General features: G+C 44.5%; 1 protein-coding gene and 1 long non-coding RNA gene across 9 annotated transcripts in view; one reads left to right on the plus strand and one right to left on the minus strand.

Annotated features, from left to right (window-relative positions):
* LOC104864324 overlaps positions 1-15231 on the plus strand; it is a 20272-nt gene extending 5041 nt beyond the window's left edge. For both annotated transcript variants that reach the window (XR_004514322.1, XR_780848.2), the window contains exon 3: positions 15169-15231. This is a non-coding gene — a long non-coding RNA (uncharacterized LOC104864324). The remainder of the gene's footprint in view (positions 1-15168) is intronic.
* Positions 1296-24225, minus strand: part of Parp6 (poly(ADP-ribose) polymerase family member 6) — a 29841-nt gene continuing 6911 nt past the window's right edge. For 3 of the 7 annotated variants that reach the window (XM_010627230.3, XM_019207986.2, XM_010627233.3), the window contains 18 exons: positions 23952-24042; positions 23212-23278; positions 21905-22054; positions 20471-20681; positions 19923-19976; positions 18406-18501; positions 17781-17873; positions 16995-17120; positions 14837-14902; positions 13854-13921; positions 11192-11240; positions 10837-10949; positions 9996-10068; positions 9283-9352; positions 2730-2809; positions 2308-2371; positions 2074-2158; positions 1296-1677 (listed from right to left, as the gene is read on the minus strand). In XM_010627230.3, the coding sequence (XP_010625532.1) occupies positions 1575-1677; positions 2074-2158; positions 2308-2371; positions 2730-2809; positions 9283-9352; positions 9996-10068; positions 10837-10949; positions 11192-11240; positions 13854-13921; positions 14837-14902; positions 16995-17120; positions 17781-17873; positions 18406-18501; positions 19923-19976; positions 20471-20681; positions 21905-22054; positions 23212-23278; positions 23952-24042 (1659 nt within the window). In that variant the 3' untranslated portion in view covers positions 1296-1574. Of the gene's footprint in view, positions 1678-2073; positions 2159-2307; positions 2372-2729; positions 2810-9282; positions 9353-9995; positions 10069-10836; positions 10950-11191; positions 11241-13853; positions 13922-14836; positions 14903-16994; positions 17121-17780; positions 17874-18405; positions 18502-19922; positions 19977-20470; positions 20682-21904; positions 22055-23211; positions 23279-23951; positions 24043-24225 lie in introns of those variants that run through there. The other 4 variants (XM_010627256.3, XM_010627250.3, XM_010627242.3 and 1 more) reach the window with 4 other exon arrangements.

The following is a 24225-nucleotide window of genomic DNA, read 5'->3' on the forward strand; positions in this document are numbered from 1 at the left end:
TTGAGACAGGTCTCACTGTGTAGCTCGGGCTAGCCTTGAACTCACAGCAATCCTCCTACCTCTGTCTCCTGAGTGTTGGGAATCACAGGTATGTGCCACAGCACCCAGTAGGAGGTCCTAATCTTGATCAGGAAGGGGTAAAGGAGTTTAAGAAACAGCTTCTGGGGATATGGACCTTAGAACAGTACTTCTGTGTTACGGCAGTCCGGAATTGGAACAGGATAAGCTACCTAGGTTGATATGTATAACAAAGAAAATGAAAGACAATAGTCTAGGGTAGACTTTGTAAGTCAAGGGCTGTGAGAGAATCAAAAACCTATAAAAGCACTTGTGTGTATGTGCACTTAATGGGAAGTAATGGGGAATTGATCCCAAGGCCTCCACAAGGAGCTAGATCCTTTTGATTTTAAGACAGGGTCTAACTCGATAAACTGCCCATGCTGGACTTGAACTATGTAGCCAGGATGGCCTAAAAGTCACAGCAATCCTCTTGCCTCAACCTCCCAGAGTGCTGAGATTACCTGTATGTGCCACTATGTCTAGTAAAAAGTCAGTCTTTAAAAATGGTGTTTTTTTCTCTTTTTTGCATTTGCCATGCTTATATGCCCATATTTCTATGTAAATATTTCACAAATTATTTGGAAATGCCATCAGATCCCAGGTACACTGAGAATTTTGGACAGATGGAGCTCAGCCTGGTTCTCAGGTTAGCAAGGTAATGAAGGCAGTTTTCCACCTTGCTTCAGTTAAGATTCTTAATGTAGCCAGGTGCAGTGGTGCCCGCTTATAATTCCAGCTCTCGGGAAGCTGAGGCAGCCTGGGCTACATAGTGAGACTGTCTCAAAATACATACATACATACTATAAAGGAAGAAAGATTCCTATTGCAAACCCTCTGCTAGCCTTTCCTTAAAGACTTCAAATTAGATACCAACACAGCTTCCTGTATCTACCAGCTCCCCCATATCTCATGCATCCAAAAGAAACAGCTGGAGGAAGGACAAGAGGGGCCCAGCCTGAGCTAGAGAGTGAAAGGCTAAGGCTTTGTGCAGAAGGTAGCTGCTCTGAGGGTAGGAAATCCCAGCTGCTCTGGCTTTAGGCACTTTTAAATCTTGACAGTTATGCTCTGCTTCATCTGCGTAACTGTAAGACTCCCTCTGTACCTAATATGCTGTGCTGATAAAGGTGCTGGCAGCTCTGTAGAACACACCATCAGATGGACTCAGTTTTGGTGCGGTGCAGCATAAGCCCTCCCGACTCTCCCCACCCAATCCCCTTGGGGCCTGGGAAGACCACAGTGATCATTTCCAGTCCACAGCACCTTCCAGTTTATTGTTTTATTTACAAACAGAGTGAAGTCAACTGGGCAGATCGGGGGTTGGAGTCAGTCTGGCCATCCACTGTGGAGTGGTTCCTGGGTCAGTCTCCACCATGATGGCCACCTCTTCTATCCTCGTCGTGCTCCTGGGTAGCAGCCCCTGATTGCTGTAGGGCAGTCTCACCTGTTGCTCCTGAGCCCTTTGATAAGGGCAGATGGATCCTGGGGAACAGCATGGTTCGAGGGCTGGAGCCCCCTCAGTTTGTGTAAACCTGAGTTCCGATCACACGCATGATTTCCTTCTGTATCTTGGGGTCCTGAGTATTAATGTTGGCATCGCCCACCTGACCATCCTCATATCTGCCAACGACAGGGCAAGTGTTAGTGTGAAAGGAGAATACCAGAAAAATGTCAAGCAGTGGCACAGCAGGTGTGGCCACCCCAAGAGTCAAATCTTTCTCACTATTTTTTAGAGTGGAAAGGATTCAGCTTATTTGGTTTCCTCCCCATTTTCCATCCTCCATGTTTTTTGTTTGTTTGGTACCGGGGATTGAACCCCAGTCCTTGCGTTTGCAAGGCCGAACCGCTGAGTTAAATCCCTGGCTCATCCCCATCCTCCATGGAGAAAGCTCTAGGGTCACCTCCACTCAGGTAGCAAGGAACAAGGCTCAGATCACAGCCAGGGCCTTCCCAGTAGTCACACAGCACCACAGCATCCCCTCACTCAAGTGAGCCCAGGGCTCCTCCCAGACTTACACAAAGAAGAACCGTGTGCAGACGTGGTCGGATACAGGGCACACCCAGATGTTCCCATGCTTTTGGAGGTCCTTGGATGTGATCACTGGGTAGAAAGTGGCACAAGTCACAGATAAAAGCCTGAGACACAAGAGTTCAGGCGGGGGGGAAGACACAGTGCTCCGGTATCAGTCGTGGCTGGGTCGCAGCTAGAGGCTGGGACCTAAACCAGCAGGGAGTGGGTACACTACCTACCTTCACAAAGTGCTATACAGTTGAGATTCCGGCTCTGTAGGAACCTGGACTGAATGGATCGGGTCTGAAAGAGAAGGGGCAAAGAGCAGACAGAAGCAGGGCATTATAGCTAGTCATGAAGCAGCTTGTGAGCTAGTGATCGGGTGGGGGTCTGTGATGCCCTGAGTTCCAGGCCACCTTCCACAAGTTTGATTTCCTGGGGTCAATTTGGATGGGCCCAGTTTCCATCTTTCCATCTCAACTTGGCCTTTGCTTTCATACTTCTGACAAAGACCACATGACTTTGAAGTGTGTTCCACTTGGGACACACCTGATTCCTTTCCATGATCTTCAATCAGCCCAGCCCTATGTTTCCCACTCATCTCTGCAGCCTGGAGCAGCCCAGGAAGAACACTCCTCAGAGCAGGGCCGATTTCTAATACCTGGGGGATGGTGTTCATCCTGTTGTATCTTTGGACCAGCTCATCCTTGGAGGGCATCCTGTGCTGTCCTTTTCCCATTCCTGTCACAGAACAACAAACTCGGGTCACTCACCCATTCTTTGGTCAAATATTTATCAAAGGGCCTACTATGTCCCAGGCATTGTGCCAGGCACTTGGTAGTACAATGGTGAATTCAAAAAACAAGTTAACTGCTCTCACTAAATTTAGTCTGGTGCAGATTGCAGGCAATGAGCAAGAAACTATAGCACATTATGGCAGGGGTTGTGATGGGGAGATTACAGAGCACAGTGTGAGTGAGAAGGGCAACCAGCTGAGCCTACAGATTTGAAGAGGGCTGGTGACAATAAAGATGAAAAGACATGGCTGAGAAGAGTCAGCCAGAAGACAGGTGGGAGAAGCGTTCTGGGCAGAACACAGTAAGGAAAGGCTGAAGGAAAGATAAAGTCATGTGTCCTAGTTTGAACAGACCACAGTGAATGGCAGAAAACTGGCAAGAAATGATGTGGGAGGGGAAAGGTAGGATCAGATCAAGAGGCCTTGCAGGCCGTGCTAAGGCAACCAAAGCTTGTGCAGAGGACAAAGGGAAGCACCCGGCTGGAGCGACTAAAGGGTTCTAAGGTAGGGGAGTAACACAATGTGAGCCAGGAACATGAAGCCCTCTGGTGTCAAATGGCAGTGGAGAGGAACCAAGCCCAACGTGTCAGATCTGCTCAAGTGTTGGCATTGCATTAAAAATGGTTATTTAAACTGGGTGTGGTGGCCCTTGCCTATAATCCCAGCACTTGGGAGGCTGAGGCAGAAGAATCGCAGTGAGTTTGAGGCCAACCTGGCCTACATATCAAGTTCAAAGCCGGTCTGAACTACGAGAGATCCTGTCTCAAAAAAATTTTTTTGGTATTTGAGAACAAAGGACAGACACCAGCTGTTCCCTCCTTCCCCACTGTCTTCAATAAGGGTCCACTCTACCTCCAAACAATGTAACCTGCTTAGCCTGGATATTCCATGACAAGGTTCCAAGAAAAATCCCTATGCAGGTTCTACTCCAGAAGAGGCCAACAGGAAGACAAAAATGATCTGGCTGAGGCAGAACTGTGAGTTTGAGGCCAGTCTGGGCAACACATTGAGACCCTGTCTAAAAATCTTTGTTCCTTTGCACTACTAGCTATATCCTCAGGTGCCTCCCAATACCAATTTTAATTTTGGGACAAGGTCTCGTTAGGTTGTTAAGTTGCCCAGGCTGGGCTCAAAATAGTGACCCTCCTGCCTCAGCCTCCCAGAGTGTTGGAATGACAGGTGTGTGCCAGCACACGGAGCTCAACAGCCTGGTTTCTATGGTGGGTTATAGAGACAGCCATTATGCTCTAACCCAAATCTTGTCCCACCCCAGGCTTGTTACACTGTGCCATCTGTACTGACCCACTGATCTGTCTTCATTCTGAGTCAAGACTGAGAATCTGGTGGCTAGAATAATCTCTGCATGCATTGTGCATACACTCTTATCAGAAGCCCCACATAGAATTAAGCAGATGGCATGTACAAACAAACTGCTTTCTCACTGTCCTGCATTCCAACCTGCACACTGTGGCCAACCTCTGGCCAGCTCCTCTGGTGAAATGGATGCTCTTCATGTGTACTAACCCCAACTGTCAGGAGGCACCCAGAGTTACCAGGCTAAAGGTGCCCTCTGGAAGAAACAGAAAACCAGTGCAGAACAGGGTGGTAGGGAATGTATGTGACAGCTGGCCGAGGGCCACAGTAACTGCAGTATGTGGGTGTTTTGCACACATTCTATCCAAGATTACAGAGATTCTCACGTAATGGTATCTACAAGGACTGCAGAGATCCACTCATTCAAGCCAAGTCTCTCCTGTCAGTCCAGTATTATGGTAAGGAGATGTGGACTGCGATCCTAGCTCTGCTCCCCATAGCTATGTGACTATAATAAAGTTATTTAACTTCCCTGTGTATAAGCCGGCTTATCTACAAATAAGGAATTGGACCAGATGATCTATAACTCCAGTAGTAAAATCTTATGGCAATCTGGATACATAATCATAACCCTTGGAGAGGGGAGGACAGTGTCACTTAATGTTTTACATAATCAGTAAAATGTTCAGGAAAGACAAGAAGTCCCACAAGGATTCCTGGTTTTATGCGGCAATTCATGTATTCAAGTACCTAGCAGTAAACAAAAGGCCTATGGCAGAAGAGCAAGGAGGACACAGAAGAACAGAGGAAGGACAAAATTGTGGGCAATAAAATCCAGAAGAATCTCATTACTCGGGAAGTAATAAGAACTTAACCAGAGTGCTGCTTTGGCTGGGAAAAGATAAAAACTGAGGAAACCAAAGAAGCCCGAAAGACTTCCTCACCCCCAACCCAGCTTTGGATCTCAGTCACAGAATAAGAGACATTCACACACAGTTATGTACATAAGCAGCATTTACCCTCTATGAATTAATCATAGCCCTTGTTTCATGGTGCACTGGTCCTTTTTTTTTGGTTTTTTGTTTTTTGAGACAGGGTCTCACTATGTAGTAAGACTGACCTGGAACTCACTATGTAGGCCAGGCTGGTCTTGAACTCACAGCGATCCTCCTGCCTCTGCCTCCCAAGTACTGGCTTTACAGGCGTGCATCACCACGCCCGGCTCATAGGTCTTTTTTAATAGGACAATAAATACCTGAAGAATAATCCAATAACTAAGGCTCCAAATGACTTCTGTTTATGGCTAACTACTATCCTGAAGTCTTTTGCCTCACACATCCAGGCAAATGCTCTGCCACCAAGCCCCACTGTCAGAAAGGGGTTCCTTTGCCATGCTTTTTATACTCACTCCCACACACAGCTAGGGAGTGTTTATCCATGTTTGCACCTCAACAATAGAAAAGGCATCCACAGGACAGTCTTCTGGGACTTGCCTATTTTCTTCAACACATTATGAAAATTTCCCATATTGCTACATGTCACAAACGTCATTAACTTTTTCTGCTGAACCACAGTCTACAGTGAGACTTCACTGATGGCATTTACCCATTCTTCCAGTGCTGGACATCAGAGTTGCTTCCCAGATTTCCTGCTGTGAACAGTCTGCCCCACACATCCCTGAACATGCCCTTGGCTGTGCACACACAGGAACTCAAGTGCTGGTTCACTGGGTAAAACTCTCCAGCTTTGGGAGCTACTACTGAGTGGTTTCCCAAAAGCACTGTATCACTCATAACCCCTTGGGCATTACAGGAGATCCTGATGAGTTACAACTCAGTAAGTCATTTTATCTGGATTTTACTTCCCTATAAATAGAGATCAAGCAGCTTTGCATGTTCTGTGGGTCATTTCTTCAGGAAACTACTTGGATACAACTTGCTTGTCTTTCCAACACGCTGTCCTTTTCTTACTGATTTGTGATTTTAAAAATGCATGGAAGTTCTTAGTTTTAATAAAGTTAACCAATCTTCCATAATTTGTATTGTAATTCTAACTTTTTTGATCCTCTGGAATTTTTTGCACAAGATTAGAATATTATTCCTTGAAAATTTGGTTTAAGACTCACTTACAGGGTTGGGGATTTGGCTCAGTGGTTCTGCTATCTGCCTTGCAAGTGCAAGGGCCTGAATTTGATCCCCGGTATCAAAAAATAAGACTCACCTATAAAGCTAACTAGGTGCTAGCTGGGCATGGTAGTGCATGCCTGTAATCTCAGCACTTGGAGGCTGAGGTGGGAGGATCGAGGTCAGCATGGGCTACATACCAAGTTCAAGGCTAGCCTGAACTTTCTGAGACCCTCTCTCAAAATAAATAAACAAACAAACAAATCCATTCATCAATAATCTAACTGAGTGCCAATGCCATAGCTCAGAGATAAAGAGTGTTTTTCCAGCAGGCTCACAGCTCTGGATTCAATTCTCAGACCAGCTGTTGAAATGAAGATCAGGAAGGCTGGGTGGGATGGTGCATGCTTATACTCCTGGCACTCAGGAGGGGAAGACAGATTGAGGGCTGGCAATTTAGCTCAGTGGCACCATGCCTGCCTGGCAAATGCAGGGTCAAGTTCGATCCCCAATACCCCCCTCCCAAAAAAGAGGCAGCTCAGGCAGGATTGTTGTGTTCAAGGCCAGTCTGGGTTACATAGTGAGTTCAAAGCCACCCTGAACTATATATACATAGCCAGGTCCCATCTCAAAAACCCACAATAAAACCCAAAAAACAAAACACCACACCTGTCTGGGTTTTGAGACAGGGTCATGCTTTGTAGTTCAGGGTGGCTTTGAACTCACTGCATCTCCCAGACCAGCCTGAGAGATCCTCCTCCGCCCAAGTGCTGGGATCACAGGCATGCACATCTAGCTTTTCTGTGTGGAAATTTTAAATTACTTTAATTTCTTCTATAATTTTATGGCCATTTAGGCTTTGAACTTCTTTTTGGAGTTTTATTAAGTTATGTTTTCCTATGAATTCCTTCTGTCCAAGTTTTCAAATTACTGGTATAAAGTTTATAGAGTTCTCTTAGCTTTTAAAATTTTGGTATACCTGTACTTACATTTTTCTTTGTTTTTTGGAGGTACTAGGTACTATAGGGATTGACATGGAGCCATACACGTTAGGCAAATGCTCTACCACTAAACTACATCCTCAGCTCCTTAGAAAAGAAAATTTAACTACAAGGGAAAGTAGAAAGGATGAAGGTATATATACCAATTCCCTACGGTGAATGAATTTTTAATTTATTTTTAATTTTTTGGTTTTTTGAGACAGGGTCTCCCTATGTAGTTGAGACTGACCTAGAACTCACTATGTAGCCCAGGCTGGTCTCGAACTCAGTGATCCTCCTGCCTCAGCCTCCCAAGTGCTGGTTTTACAGGCATGCACCACCACACCCGGCTGTGAATGTATTTTTTATATTGCAAACATATACTTAAAAAATTTTTTTTGAGACCCAAGCTGCCCAAGCTGGCGTTAAACTTGTGATCTTTCTGCCTCAGCCTCGTGATAGCTAGCAATATAGGCATGTGCCATAGCTCAGCTATTCATACTATTTGTTTGTGACCCTTTATTTTTGGGTTTTTTTCCTTCAGTACCAGGGATCAAACTTGGGACCTTGGGCTTGAGATAAATCCCTGGCCCCTGTGCCCCTTTATTAATCTAACCAGGATTCATCTTTTTGTTAGTTCTTAAAAGAATTACCCTTTAGCTTTACTACTACTATTTCTGTTATTATTTCATTGCTTTTTTTTTTTTTAACTTATATTGTCTTTCTCTCCTTTGCTCTGTTCTATGGTTAGAGACTTTTCTAATTCTGTGATTCTAGCCATAAGTTTTCTTTATAACAGCTCCAATTACTGCAGAATACTAAATCATCTGCTGAGAACCTAGTACAACTGCTTTCATCAAATGGACATGCCAATGACACTGGACAAAACAAAGCAGACTGAAAAGGCGCTAAACCATGAACTGGAAGGATAAACTTCTAATCAGATTCCTTTCCTAAGGTAGAAAATTCTGCACTCACTAGAATCTGAATCTTGTTCTTGTGTTACATTTGGGATAAAATGCCTTTTCATTCAATGTGAATATTGTAACAGTATAAATATTATTGATTGACTGATTGCTTATAGTTCTGGGGATTGAACCCAGGACCTTTTGCACTGTGCTACATCCTCAGCCCTTATTTTTTATTTTGACACAGGGTCTCATCAAGTCACTGTGTCACTCAGTTGCCTGTGGAGGGTTCAAACTTGTGATCTTCCTAACTCATCCTCCCAGAGTCCTGAGATTATAGGCCTATGCCATCATGCCTGGCTCAGTTTCAATTTTAAAAGATAGCTGAGAAGACAGGTGTGGTGGCGCATGCCTGTAATCCCAGCACTTGGGAGGCTGAGGCAGGAGGATCGCTGTGAGTTTGAGGCCAGCCTGGGCTACATAGTGAGTTCCAGGTCAGTCTCAACTACATAGTGAGACCCTGTCTCAAAAACCAAAATAAATAAAGAAAAATAAAAATAAAAAAGATAGCTGAGAGAACGTCTTCAGAAATATAATACAGGGCCAGGGATTTAGCTCAGTGCTGTTACCACTTGCCTCACAAGTGCAAAGTCATGAGTTTGATTTCTGGTATCGCAAAAAAAAAAAAAAAGAAAAAGAAAAAGAAATATAAGCCAATACAAAGGACCCAAGCCTTCCTGTATCTCTACACATAAATTCACATGCACACTTGCACACATACAATTTTTAACTGCCAATATAAAAAAATGTGGTTTACAAAAAGCCTTATTTCACTTTCCAGTTGTTCCTTAAACCTTTCTCAAGGCCAAGCTCCTACAATGAACAAAATTACCATTTATAACAATAATTGTCCTTACTGCATAGAGAATCTAAACTTCTAAAGAGAGAAAGTAGAAAAAGATTATGTATCCATGACTAGGGAGAGGGCTGAGACTGAACAGTCCACAATGGGGAGGAGCAGACAGCACACATCATGTGTTCACAAATGGATGTGATGTAAACACAGTCACAGTGGCCAGAGCATATTTCTTACCTGAGTATCCAAAGGAAATACTGGAGATGGGGCTCAGGTAGATGCCTTTGCCATAGGCTGCTCCATGCAGCTTGCAGGGAAACACCAGGATGAACATATGAGCCTGGGGCCACCCATGGCTATGCATTAGGCATCCACAGAGCTTATCCAGTCCTCTGTCCCTCCAACTACCTTCTCAAATACTATAGGCAACCTATACTTACAACATGGGTTGTCTACAAAGTGGATTCAGGTTATACTGCTTGCCTAGGAAATCCTAGCATGGGGAGTGGCAGGGTAGTCAGTCCCACAGCACCCACCCTCCTGGTCTCCAGGCCCTGGCACATATGCAGATTCTTTAACAAAGGAACTGCAGGAGGAACCAGGGAACCAGAAGGAGCAGCACTGCTTCTTGCGGTCTTTCAGGAGAAAGCACAGGTACTCATGGAAGAAAAAGTTCTTTGTAGTAGGTGAATTCATCACAGAGGCTACAGTCATGAGGTCCTCATTCCTGCCTACAGGTACATTCTCACTCTCTATACCACCGAAACATACAGCCCACATTCAAACACAGAAGTTATATTCATTCTCTGCATCAGCTCTAACTTCCTCTCTAGGGAAGCTCCCAAGATAGGCTAGGGTGGTGCACACTGAGGCAAAACCAGCTGAGTGTTCCAGAGCAGCCTCCCCAAGCAAGGGAGCTGGAAGGGGGCGGAGAAGGGGCACAGCCTCACCTGCAGTTTGGTGTAGGATGCATTGACCAGCCCATTGCGCAGGATTGAATGCCAGTTCTCAATGTGGGACCCACTGCAATGCAGGGCAGAACACAGGCCTCCTCTTGGTGACAGGCTCCCAGCAGCACTTCCAGGGCAGCCACTCCCACCCATCCTAGCCCATACAGATCTGCCTAGTGATGTGCGCACACGCACACACACACACACACACACACACACACGGATGTAGTCACAGCACAGGCAGCCTGTGCGCGTGTGGTTAAACGCCACATCTTCACTGCCAGTGCCATCTCTACTGCTCTTCAGAGAATCACATCATAAATTTTCAACTCCTGGTTCAGTGTCTTCATCTGCCTGTTGTCTTGATTTCAACTAAAATGATGCAAACTTATCACTGACCCCAAATATGGCTTCCAGCCCAGACCTCAAATTTTATTTTAAAGAATCCGTACTACAACTTGGAGTTATCTTTAATACCTTTTTTTTTTCTCCCTCCCACAATTAGGCATAAATTGTGGATATCCTTTTAAGTAAGTTTTTAGGTTACCAGGATGGCTGAGTGGTTAAGGCGTTGGATTTAAGATCAAAATAAGCGTTCAAATCTATCCCTTCCAATCTGTTCAATTCCCTCTTATGATGTGTAAATATCATTTCTCTTCCACTATGAAAGCTTGAAAATGAAGACCATGCCATGCATTCTTTTCATCCTCTACAGCACCTACCACAAGAGCATTTCCTAGCTCCTCACTGACTAGGTGACTGACACAAGCGTTTCACACACTCAACAACTCCAAGACTCCCCACTTGCCCTTCCCGCAGCTGCCCAACCTCCCCTCCTCACTGGAAGGCGAAAGTGCTGCCGTAGAGCTTCTTGGCAGTCCGGAACCGAGCCTCCTTGGCTGGAGGGCTGCTCAGCAGGAGGAACTGGTGTGAGGTGTGCATGAACTTCAGCTGCTGCCCAGGGTGGGGCGGGGCCAGGGAAATAGAGCGGAAATGGAGATCAGGGAGGGAAGGGTGGGGAGAGGGAACAAATCAGGCTGGCACTGACCCCAAACAATGGAAACATGCAAGGCCCACAGAATGCCGATGGACACAGCCAGGCAGGCAGATCTAGGACCAGTATGGTCAGCTGGCTTGGAACCCCATCCTTTCATCTCTAGAAACTTGGAGACTTTAGAGGGAGCATCAGCACTTACCCTGCTGAGAGGTAGTTTGACAATGTGTGACCTGTTGCTGGAGATGATCCTGGGAAGAAACAGAGACAAAAGGGAAAGAGCAAAGTAAGTATGTAGTTAGACTATCCTGAACAAGAATCTCTGGCCATGGGAAATTAAGAAGGGGTTCCTGGTCTGTCTGAACCACGTGACATGACCTGGTCACTATCTAGAGAGCCTTTCTGAGTGACAACACTTGTGTATAAAATTTAAAGGGGGAAACAAGGGAAAAGAAAAAAAATGTTAAAAAAAAGAAAAAAATGGAAACAAAGTCTTTGTAAATAGGAAAGGGTGAAGTGGGTGAAGGGAGGGCAGGGGTATGGGGGAAAAAAAAGAACCAAGACCTAGCATGTAAAGGTACAAGATCCCAATGAGAAATGTAACTGTATTGTTTGCTTTAAATGTACCAATAAACTCAATGGGGGGGGGGGTTTAAAGGGAGGCCAGAGATTTAGCTCAGTGGTTTCTGTGCCTGCCTTGTAAGCACAAGGGCCAGTTTGATCCCTGATACCAAAAAAAAAAAAAAAAATTTTTTTAAAGGAAGCTATTGACCAAAGATCAGCTAGTTATAGGGAGTTAAAACAATGAAAGGCAAGGGTAGGAGGTGTGCTGCTGTTATCCAAGGAGACAAAAAGGATTGAACAAAAGAAGAGTCAGGAGGTACCCTATTAGGGTTGGGGATTTAAGGTCCTGATTTCAATCCCGGGTACCAAAAAAAAAAAGTACCTATTAGCCAGGTGTGGTGGCACACTACCTATACTCCCAGCACTCTGGAGGTTGAGGCAGGAGAACTGTCTCAAGTTCAAGCCCAACCTGGGCTATATAGTGAGTTGAAGGCCAACCTGAACTAAGGCCCTCTCTCAAAAAAAATAACAACAAAAAAAGTTGCCTATTTTTTAAAAAGTAGAGGGCCTGGCAAGTGAAAGATCCTACGTTCCATCCCTGGTAATGGGGAAAAAAATAATAATTTTTTGAAAAAACTAGAAAGAAAAGGTGTGATTTAGGATGGAGACAACTTACACCTGGGGTTTAACTTCAGAACTGGGGTGCAGGAGTTTCTTGCCTGAACTCTCAGGGAAGGGGAAGATTACAAAGAGAGTTACCATCTAGGCTGAAGAGACAGAAGAAACTTGAAAGAATCTCCTGCGAGACCTAGTGGCACACGCCTGTGATCCCAGACTGGGGAGGCTGAGGGAGGAGGATCGCCTCAAGTTAGAGGCCAGCTTGGGCTACACAGTGAGTTCAGGGCCAACCTGAGCTACAAAGGGAGACCCTGCGTGAAGGAAAAACTAAAACAAAAAAAGATCTGAAATGCTTTCAGAAGATAAAACTTATCAACAGAATGAACTTCCTGGAAATTTAGCTCAATAGTGCTGTTGCCTGCCTCAAAATCACAAGGTCCTGAGTTCAATCCCTGGTTACCCCCTGCCCCCAAAAAAGAACTTCGTAAGGAGTAAGGAACAGACTTGGCTGTACAGCTGAATATGGAGGGCCCAGAAAACAGCATGACCTCCTGCAGGGGACAGTTTGTTTCTTGGGTCTCATTCATGGCCGCATGATGCCCCCGGACTCTCAGTGCCTGCTCAGTCCTCACACTGAGTAGGGAGGAAGCTGTGGCACTGAGAAGCCCTGTTACAAAGGCTAACCAGGAAGAGAGGCCAGATGAAGGAGCAGATGCCAGGAAAACAAGAAAAGCAAAAGCAGGGAGGGAGGGTGCAGGGAAGTCAAAAGGGAACAACAGCAGTGCCTCAGGCTCTAGTCATTCTGCTGGGTCAGGGAAGTCTCTGGACACGGAAAGCAGGGAGAGACATCTCTCTCTGGATATACAGAAGACTTAGCTGAAATGAACAGTGTTGATTTTGGCATGCACTGGTGGTGACTACAGTTAATGATAATGTTTTATATTTTTGAAAACTACCAAGGCCTGGTGGCACTTGCTTGTAATCCCACTTGGGAGGCTAAGGCAGAAAGATCACTATCACTGCAAATTCAAAGCCAGTCTAAACTACATAGTGAGACCCTTTCTCAAAAAAAAAAAAAAAAAAAAAAGTGGTTGCAGGGAGAATGGACATTGTAAGTATTCTTACTACATAAAAGAGTGGAGTGAAGCAATGAATATGTTAATCATCTCTACGGAGCCACTCCACAATATACACATATATCAACATGTTATGTTACACATGACAAATATATACAACTTTTATTTGCCAATTAAAAAACTAAGAAAACAGCCAGGCATGGTGGTGCACGCCTGTAATCCCAACACTCAGAAGGCTGAGGCAGGAGGATGGCTGTGAGTTCAAGACCAGCCTAGGCTACACAGTGAGTTCCAGGGCAGTCTCAACTACATAGTGAGACTGTCTAAAAAAAAAAAAAAAAAAAACCTGAGAAAACAAACCCTTTGGGAAATATGGAACACTTAGAGAACTTGAGAAATCAGGTAGAATTTGTGAGCTCTTTGTAGGACTTGAATTCTTGCCAAGGCAAAGTATATCAACAGCGAACTCCAACTCTGGAAAACTCTGGAAAACCATGTCTGCAACCTTGAAGGATGTGGAACCGCCTCTGGGAGAGGAAGTTGGCTCCACATCCAACTTCTATCTCTCTCCTGGCACCCCATAAGGCTGAGCCATTCAATCCATACCACTGCAGAAGAGGATGGGCCAGGGGGTCCAGTTTGTCCATCTGCTTCTTGATTTCCAAGTAGGAGCCCTGTAAGACAATGGCCATAAGATTATCTCCCAGCAGAGGCAGGAGCCCTCCCACTTTGCACAGACTCGCAGGGTCCAGGTAAAACAGGCATTGAGGGCCACATGGAGGACAGAGGACATGGGACTTCCACCCTCAAGGAGCCCAGTCAGGTTGGGAATTTTAAGTAAATATGAAAATGACTGAAGATGCTTACAAAACAACATGCAGGTGGGTCTCCCTCATTGTATGCAATTCCTACAGCCCTAAAAAGTCGATTATAAATCAAAAAATAAATAAAATCAATGTCCCAGAAAGATTAGGGCAAGGAGAATCCCATGGTAAATCTTCACATAAAGTAGAGTCCTTTGGAAAAGTAAATCCTCCCTCCGAGGAGTGTTTTACATGCTCCTCTGAACGGCAATGCCTAGGATTTGCTGAGGAGAGGCCCACCTGTAAACCTGAGTACAAATGAGTGTCTACTCCTACAGAGACTGCAGGCAAGGTGGGGGTCTGCTGAGGGGCAGCCTTGAGTCAAAGGATAGGCACTGCTCCAAGGGGCTGCCCCACCCCTGGAAGGACAGAATATGCAGGCCTTCAGGGCCTCATTCCTTACTTCCAAATCCCCCTTGCCACCCCCAACCTTGGGGAGAAGTCGCTCCCTCATTTCCCTAAGAATTGCACAAGAATATTAAATATAAATAATTAACAGTAAGAAATTAACAGCAAAGATAAAGGTTGAAAAAAGCACTAGAGGGAAGAGAATTAAAGAGTAAAAGCTAACAAAACAGAATCAAAAATTGGGAAAGTTATAGGGGATACTAAAGAAACACAGGAATTTGAATAGCTTCTCTAAATCCTACACCCACAAATTACAAACAGAATATGGGACTCAAACTGGGCAGGCAAAGGGAAGGGGACACATAGACGGCAGAGTACCTGGGTCATCTCCCTGATGGACATCACACTATCCAGAGCTTTTTGAAGCCGCTCATAATTCTTCTTCTGTAGAGAATCAATGGGAAAAGAACCATGTGAAGAAAAGTAGAGGACAGAGAAAGATGGGAAGAAAAAGAGGGTAAGGTGTACAAAAGAAGTATAGGCTCAGGGAAGCAGAGCAGTGTGCAATGGAAAGACAAAATCAATGCCAATTCTGCCTCAAGTGCCAAATCTCTTACCAGCCTGAAGTAACAGGGCACATTATTGCACTCTGAGAACCTTAGCATCCCTGTTTGCAAGTGATGGTAATTTTTTGCTTTTTTTTTTTTCAGCACTGCAGATGGAACCCTACATGTGCCAGACAAGCTCTCTACTACTGAGTACATCCCAGCCGCATTTGCAAATGTAAATAACAATTCCTAACACCTCACAAATATGTTGAGGATTAAATAATGTATGTAAAAAACCTAGTATGGTGCTTGATATACAATAAGGACAGGAACAGGAAGGTACCTTCCTGTGTACTCATGATGATGATGATTTTTTTTGTTTTTGTTTTTTGGAGACAAAAACTATGTAGTTGAGACTGACCTGGAACTCACTGTGTAGCCCAGGCTGGTCTCAAACTCACAGTGATCCTCCTGCCTCAGCCTCCCAAGTGCTACTTTTATAGGCATGCACCACCATGTCCATCATGATGATTAATTTCAATAGTCAACCTGACTAGGCCACAGGTACCTAGATGTTTGGCCAAACATGATTTCTGGGTGTGTCTCTGAGGGTGTTCTTGGTTCAGAATATGCGATCAGCAGACTGCCCTCTCTAATGTGGAAAGATCTCATCCAGTCAACCACAGATGTGAATAGAATAAAAAGCTAGCCTCACTGAATCTTGCCCCAAATAAAAGGGTTCTCCTCCCGACTTGAGTTTCGTATCAGCCTTTTTCTGTTTTCAAAATGGAACTACAAAACTGAATCTTTGTAGATCTTGAGCCTTTGGCTCTCAGACTAGAACTTACCACATTCCTGCCAGTTTAAACCACCAGTGGGGCCGGGGATTTAGCTCAGTGGTTCGGTGGCCTGCCTTGCAAGCGCAAGGACCCAATTTCAATCCGCAGTACCAAAAAAAAAACCACCAAAAAACAAACAAACAAAAAACACCAGTGGTACAAGCATGACTGTCCCATTGGGACAGAAGGGGGCAGTCATGATGGGACAGTGGTGCATGAACCACTGGTTGTTCAAGCCATTTAGCAATGAGACATATGGATTACAGCCCTGTTGTAAACGTGTTATAGCACTGGCTCTCCTGGTTCTCACTCAGGCTTCTGGATTAAGACCGGAATCATACACACCACAGGCTCTCTGAGGACATCAGCTTGCTGACTGCAGAGGACTTCTGAGCCTCCATCATCATGTGGGGCAGCTCCTTATAACAAGCCTCATTTTCTCTATTATATACATATATATGTATATATGTGTGCATACATATGTATATATGAAACATAAGGAAGATTATAAAATACTCATATTTAAGCTGGGCAGGCAGACAGCAAAATACTGGGTTATCTCCCAGATGAACAACACACTATCCAGACCTATAAATATAAATACTTCCATGCATTTTTTTTTTTTTTTTTTTTGTACCAGGGATTGAACTCAGGCCCTTGCACTTGTGAAGCAGGCAGGGGCACCACTGAGCTAAATCTCAGCCCCACTTCCACGTACCTCTTATAATCTATTTGTTCTGTTTCTCTGGAGAACACTAATCTGACACTTTACACAGATTACCCTATAATTTCCTAACAATCCCCTTTACAGGTTAGGAAATTGAAGTTCAGAAGTTAAGCAGCTTCTCTAACATCATTTGTCTCGGAAGAAGCTCATTTGGAATCCACATCGGTATGCATCAAAGCCTACATTCTTCCCATCACAATGTAATAGATGGTAATTTTTCTGCTTTCTTTAGACAAACTCAGCTATTTGTTCACTGAAATAGCTAAATGCTGGGGTCAAGAGTTCTCAAGAAATAGGGAAGTGCTCCATCTCTCCGGACCCTCATGCCAAGCTCTTGTGTACAAGGCAGTGATAGTACGTAGTACCCATTATCTCTCACCATCTCCGTTCCTCAGCCCTGACTTGTTCTAAAGCAACTGTACCTTAGGGTTAAAGGCCAGAGTCTTGGGATCAGTGGGGTCCACCACGGAGGGGTAAGGCTCAAAGATGATACTCTTTCTTGGGGACTCCAGAGCTGCCCTGCACATGGCCACCAGCAGGTCCACCACCTGAGAGGAAAGACAAAGGACAGGAATAGAGCTAAAGAATGCTCAATTTTCCAAGTCCCAAGGTGCGTAGCATTTCTCCCTGCTGCTTCTTCTAAAATCAAATACTTGGGCTGGGGATTTACCTCTGCGGTTTGGTGGCCTGCCTTGCAAGCACAAGGACCCGAGTTCAATCCCCGATACCAAAAAAAAAAAAAAAAAAATCAAATACTTTTGTGGCTTTTAATTAGAAAATACAAGTTTATTATAAAGTCAAGCAGCAGCCAAGTGATGAAAGAAAAAATAAATATCACCTCCCAGATCTCTCTCTCCTTGCCATCCTTTCTTCCCTTCCTTCCTGCTGGATATTGAGACCAGGATTCATGCATGCTACACATATGAAACTCCTGCCATCAAGGAATTCTACTTCAGCCTCCTAAGCAGCTAGGACAACAGCCTGCTCTACACCAAGCCAGGGTCTGTGTTTGCTTTTTGCTTTTTTGTTTTGATTTTTTGAGACAGGATCTCACTACGTACTTCATGCTGTACTTGAACTCACTATGTAGGCCAGGCTGGCCTTAAACTCATAGCAATCTTCTTGCCTCATCCTTCTAAGTGCTGAAATTACAGGCATACACCACCACGTCCAGGTTCCCCTGCCTTTCTGCATCCCAATTCCCATACCTCTGCTCCAGTAGCCACGTCCTCTGCAGCTCCAGACATGACCCCCAGGGTATAGAAGGAGAAGACACACAGTTCCCGAGTACAGACAGCTGGCTGGATGGACACATTTAACAGACAGTGAGGATATAGGTTGTAGGGAGACAAGGCCCCAGACCTTATCTAGAACAAGGAAGGAATACAGGGCCCTGTGTCCCAGGAGGACACTATCATTGAGTGAGGCTTTCCTTGAAATTTTTATGGGTAAACCTGTGAGCTAAGCTGTCTGCCTATAAGCCTTCCCCTCTAGGCAGTCAGAGGCTTTCTTCTCAGTTTCCACGACATTGCTCCATCTCTTCTATATATTTAACAGTGTGAATTATGGTTACCCATCCTGACTTGGACACCTGAGGGCGCCACCGTATGGAATCAACTGGCTCAATATCTGATCCTTGCTTCTAAAAATAGATGGGGATGTTGTCCTCAAAACTATTCCCATCTTGCAAAACAGGACAGGTGAGACTTGTTTTCTAGGAAAAGAATTACTTCTAACATCTCAGGGAATATGGACAGAATCCTTTCCTGGGAAGAGAGGAGAGATGAGAAGTGGTCCTGAGCACAGAGAAGGGTCTCAGAGCAGGAGCCACACCTTGAGCATGGACCCGTTCTGGAAGACATGCTGCTCATCACACACCACACAGTACTCATTCAGCGTTGGGATCCTCTGCTCCGCATACTTCATGATCTGCAGAGAGAGCACATTCTGTATCTTGGAAATTCAGGCACAGATACAGAAAGTAATGTTGTTCAGACACAGGAAATAATTTAAGCTTCTTTTCTACCTACCTTCCTCTCTTCTAACCCCTGCCTAAGGCAGAATCTATTATTCTTGAGCCCAGTACAGTCCTGACTGTCTGCATAGCTAAGTCTGTACAGTCTGAGAAAAATAAGATGAGCCGCAGCCTTTGATTTGGAAGTCCTGAGTTAGTATCTCACTTATACTACTTAGTTGCAAATATATCTGTAGACAAATCAGTTGAACTACCCTTAGGATTCTTCATTTATAAAGCAAGACGTGATTCACACCTTAGGGGTTTTGTGAGAAGTCAGATTATGGTCACAAAGGTATTTTATAAACATTAACAGACAATAATCAAACTAGTGACCACAGCTGTATCATCACACAGCACACCTTCAGGATAAGTGAATATTCAGTCCAAGATCAGATGGGAAGGGTGACAGGGACAGGCCATTTCAACCCCACAGAACTATTAGCCAGCCCCCTTGTCAAAACCAGACCCAGTTCTGTGCTGGGAAGATGGCACAAATCCAGAGTTCATACAGCAATGTCCAGAAGTGGTTGTTTTGGCATCCCCATAACAAGGTTTTCATATAGAAACCAGGTTGTTCCCATTTCACATGCTTTTAGGATGTTAATGGAACCTGCAAGGGGTTTTATTAACTTATTTAATGCAGATTTCCTAAATGTTTACCATGTATTCAGTTCTGTGGAAGGTCTTGATTATGTAACACATAAAAGTTTATTTTTTATGCTCTCAGATGATAAGCGCCAACTGGAGGTGTGATGTGCATACAAATTCTTTACAATCTAAGGCAGCACGTGATACGTGACACAAAGATGCACGAACTAAAAGAATCACACAAGGCCAGTGAGAGAGAGGTCATGTCCAGCCAGTCTAGTTAGAGTGGTGGAGATTTTATAAAATAGGCAGCATCTGAGCAGATCTGGGAGGAAGCTCAGACAAAAGTAACGCAGAAGACAGTGAAAGTTCTCAAAGGAATAAAGCAATTTTAAAAAGAATCAATAACCAGTAGTAGATGAGCAGCGACAGTGGCCTGTGAGGAAAACTGAAGGCCATTTGGGTAAGTGATGTTGGGAATCCCAAGGAAACTAGTATTAATCCTGCTCTCCTCTCAACACCACGTGCTTAACATCTGCAGTGCCTCACTTGCCCTGACCTTAAGGGTTCCCACTGACACTGTGAGTGTGTTGAGGATAGAACTGTGCCGCCTTCTCTCCTGTCCACTAAACGTAGCATAGTTCTCAGAGCAAAGCAAACGAGGAGCTGGGAAATCTCAGGGGATCATACAGGCCAGACAATGGGAGGCACCTTGGAGTGAAGCCATGGACTGGCTTACACTTACCTGGACAAGGAATCCATACTCCAGAGTGGGGATGTTCTTGCAGTGACCACTAACCTGGCAAATATGAAAGACAAGCCACATGAGTCTCCTATGAAGTTAGCACTCTCTCTCTCTCTCTCACCCAACACTCATGATTCTCCTAAACTAGAAAAGCCCGAGCTCGAATCAGTTAAGGAATCTCAAAGAGCTGGAGAGAAGATTTTCAGACATTTGTGTCAGAGACTCTGGGAAAGTGCTCACCTGTACTTAACCTTCTTAAAAGAAGATGGGATATTCAGAGAGCAGCTGACTACCAAGTTCTAACCAAAACCTAGTGAAATTACAGTTTCTCTGTACGATAACCAGCTCCAGATTCTCTGCTTCAAACCCTGCTACCAAATAGCCAGTCAGTTTCAAAGTAAGTTTTCAGATATTAAGAAAACATGTTCCATTATATGCACTCAGGGTACATGTCCAACCACACAGCCACCCATTTTCAAAAGCTAAACTCCCACTTTTCCGCTCCCATCCTCCTGCTGCCCAAGTCAAACCCTCCCCAGCCCATGTACCAAAGGAGAGGTCCGTGCTGGGGTAGGGAGGCCTGCGTGCTGGGGGCACAGGAGACCTGCCTGGGGGCTGGGAGGGTAGCCAAACACCTCTACTTTAGGGTTCTTCACGGTGCATGAGATGGAACGGTTCATAAGGCGTCCGACTCGAAGCTCTGGTACACCCAGTTTGCCCTTCAGCATGGAGTCCTGAATGATAGGGAAACTAGGAGATCTGAGGAGAGAGAACAAAAGGAAAGAAGATATAAAACTGGAGAGTCACTGTTTGTCCCAGAAGGGAAGTGGAGGTGAGTCCTAGCCCTACAATCTAAGACAAAAACAAACTTCATTCTGAGGAAAGATTTTAAACACTGTCAAAAGAACAACATAAACTAGATGTGTAATCCCATAAACATGCCTATAATCCCAGCCCTTGGGAAATTGAGGCAGGAGGATCACTGCAAATTCAAGGGCAGTTTCGTCTATACAGTGAGTTCAAGGCCAGCCTGAACTGCATAATAAGACCCTGCTCAAAAAAACCAAAAAACAAACAAACCAAAAATAACAATATTGCATTGATTTTTCCATCACTGTCTGCATGTTCTTAAACCTGGGACATAAAGGGAGGTGGAGGCAGGGCCTAGATTATTATGGCATTGAAGCCACGTATGAAATGATCCCTTGGTAAGAGTGCCTGTTTCATTTACTTTGTTGTGAGCAAAAGGCATTAAGTGCTATGCACTGCAGAAAGCGAGAAGAAGCTGCACTTTTAAGATGACTATCAACTGTCTGACAATAATGGTGCCTGTGACACTCACTATAAACCTAGGTTTTTGTCTGCATTTGAGAAGATCAGAAGAAACTAAGGAGGGACTAAAGAAGGGAGCAATGTTTATTTCCAGGACCTAGACAATATATCAACGTACCCTTATAAAACAGCAAGGAGTAGGGACTGGTTATTTAGCTCAGTGGTGCCACCGCCTGCCTCAGGCAGTGCAAGGTCCTGAGTTTGATCCCCAGTATAGAAAACAACAAAAACAAGCAAGGAGTTGGTGCCTGTTCTCTGACTCTGCCTTCTTAGGACAAGGAATAAGGATAAGAGCCAAAGAAAGGATAGGTAAGATGAGCCAGGGGTTTAGCTCAGTGGTTCCAGCACCTGCCTTGCAAGCACAAGGACCCAAGTTCAATCCCCAGTACCAAAAAAAAAAAAAAAAAAAAAAAAGATGAGAAGACAATCATACGAGACTCCAACACATACCATGAGCTAGGCATTGGATTGGGGTAGGAGAAGGAGGAAACAAAATGGAGAGGACCATGAGTCATATGAGTAATCAAAGGTACAAAAAGAACCCAGGGAGAAGATGGAGATTAAATGAGGTACTCAAGAAGGTGAGTATGGAGTTGTGTTGTGACAAAACTGAGGTGGTTAGAAGTGATCAGCTCTAAAGTAGCACTTACTTGGGGATGGGTGAGAAGATGCTGAGGCCAGCTCGAAACTTCTTGATGGTACCACTTGCCTTGAACCAGCTGTGCCGCTTCTCTTGCTGGGTCTTCAAGAAATCGTTGCTTAGGTGTTTCCATTGTTGGGATGTGAACATACCCAGGATCCTAAGGGGTCACATAAAATAGGCATAGGCAAGACCAGGCAGAGGAGGAGGCCAAGAAATGAGGACTAAGAAAATAAACGAATCTAAAACTCAGACCCAAGAACAGCAAAACTAATTGTAGAGGGGGTGTGCGTGACTGAAGACTTCCTTGCTAAGACCTTGTGGAAATGGACTACTGCGAAGCACCTTTTATACCACATACTCCTAGATCCTCGCCAATAATCTGAACAACTGTGAGATGCTTTGGCTTCAGAGGAAGACCTCACAGTTAGCCTTTAAAAATCTGTGGCGACTGACTCAGTAAGTCCCCAACTTACGAACACTGGAGTTGCAAACTTTCACAGGTATACTGTGTAACACTAACTTGGCCAGTTTATGAATGAATCCAACTTAAAAACAAGAACAGAACTCATTCATAAATCAGGGACTTACTACTGTATTTAGTGTGAGGGATGACTACAGTGAGAGTAGAACAAAGATGGTGGGATGAGAACAAGTATCACATGCTGCTTTGTGAATAGAGAATAGGTCATGACAAGTACTGACACTCTTGGGAGAAAAATTATATTCCTAAATTTATGGCTCCCAATTCCCAGCTGGACTCATCAATCTTTTCCTTTGTCCTAGATCAGTTCTATCATTATTCTATGCTGTTCATCTAAATCCTGAACTATTTCTTCAAGATGACTTCACCTTGACATTTTTAGAAGGAAACACTCCATCTGAGGCTCAGCCTGTCCACCCACACATCCTGCTATAGTCCGGATCCTGAACATCCCCCAAAGGCCCATGTATGAAGGCCTGTTCCCCATCTGCAGAGGAACTGGGAGGTCAAAGCACCTTCAAGGGATGACTTAGTGGGAGGAAGTCCTGTCACTGGGGGCAGGGCCCCCAGCCCCTTCTCTTTTTTTTGCTTCCTGGAAGCCACAAGGTGAAAAGACTTCCTCCACCACATGCTGCTGTCCTGATGTCAGTTCTGCCACAGCCCAAAACAGGGCCAAGTGACCATGAACTAAAACCTCTGCAACTGTAAGTCACATAGACCTTTCCTCCTTTTAAGCTGAAGATCCCAGGTATTTTGCACAGTACTGGAAAGCTAACACATGCAATTATCTCTTTCCCTCACATGTCCAAGACCAAAAAGATAGAAGTTCTTACTTTTTCAACTGAAGACCCAGCCCAAACCCTTCCTTATTCGATGGCTGGAAAACCTCAATTGATGGTTCTGCAAAGAAAAGACAAAATTCTTTGTATGGACACATCTCTATCCTCCTGGGACTCCAAAACCATGATCCACTGGAATCACTGCCATAGATTCTTTAAAACAGTAGCTGGTGACTCGGGATTTAGTTGGAGCTGCACCTGCCTCACAAGTGCAAATTCCTAAGTTTGAGCCCCAATATCAAAAAGGAAAAAAAAAAAATACCAGTAGCTGCTGGATACGCTACACAATAATGGGGGGGCTTACTTCTGAGGCAGAGGGTAATTTCTGAAATCCGTCTAATCAATTTAAATATCCTTAAAAGGCAGCTGGAGGTAGGGGGCAGATAACTGATTTATTTGGGAACCAGAGAAAATAATTTCATTAACCAAGAAGGCCTGTAGGAGATGGCTAACAGGTCACTGGGGGAAAAAAATCCCTAACAATAGATTGGATACAGAATCTTATTTCTACTTTTTCTCCACTTTCTTTAAGACTATAAGTGAGCCAGGCATGGTGGCACACATCTGTAATCCCAGCACTTGGGAGGCTGAGGCAGGAGGATTGCTGTGAGTTCGAGACCAGCCTGGGCTACATAGTGAGTTCCACGGCAGTCTCAATTACATAGTGAGACCTAGTCTCAAAAAAAAAAGGATATAATCAAGAATAACCACTTGCCTAAGGACACTACTCTTACCTGGTCCATCAAGGTACTGGGAGAGAGAAAATCGCAGCCTCAACACAATAGGTTCTGTCCGGAGGACTTTCCAGGCTGTAGATACTTCCTCCTAAAAGAACAAGGAAAAGTTTCCAGTTATGATAGAGAACAGACTTGAAGTTTTGCCTCTGTGACACACACATACACATGACAGTACACACCACTGTCTGCTGATGGTCTAGAAAGACAGAGATGAAGAATATGTGCTCCAATACAGTACTCAGGAACAAGACTCCTGGCCTACATGACAAAA

This window comes from Fukomys damarensis, unplaced genomic scaffold (assembly GCF_012274545.1).
Source record: "Fukomys damarensis isolate Sample0158 unplaced genomic scaffold, DMR_v1.0_HiC HiC_scaffold_25, whole genome shotgun sequence".
Classification (NCBI taxonomy): domain Eukaryota; kingdom Metazoa; phylum Chordata; class Mammalia; order Rodentia; family Bathyergidae; genus Fukomys; species Fukomys damarensis.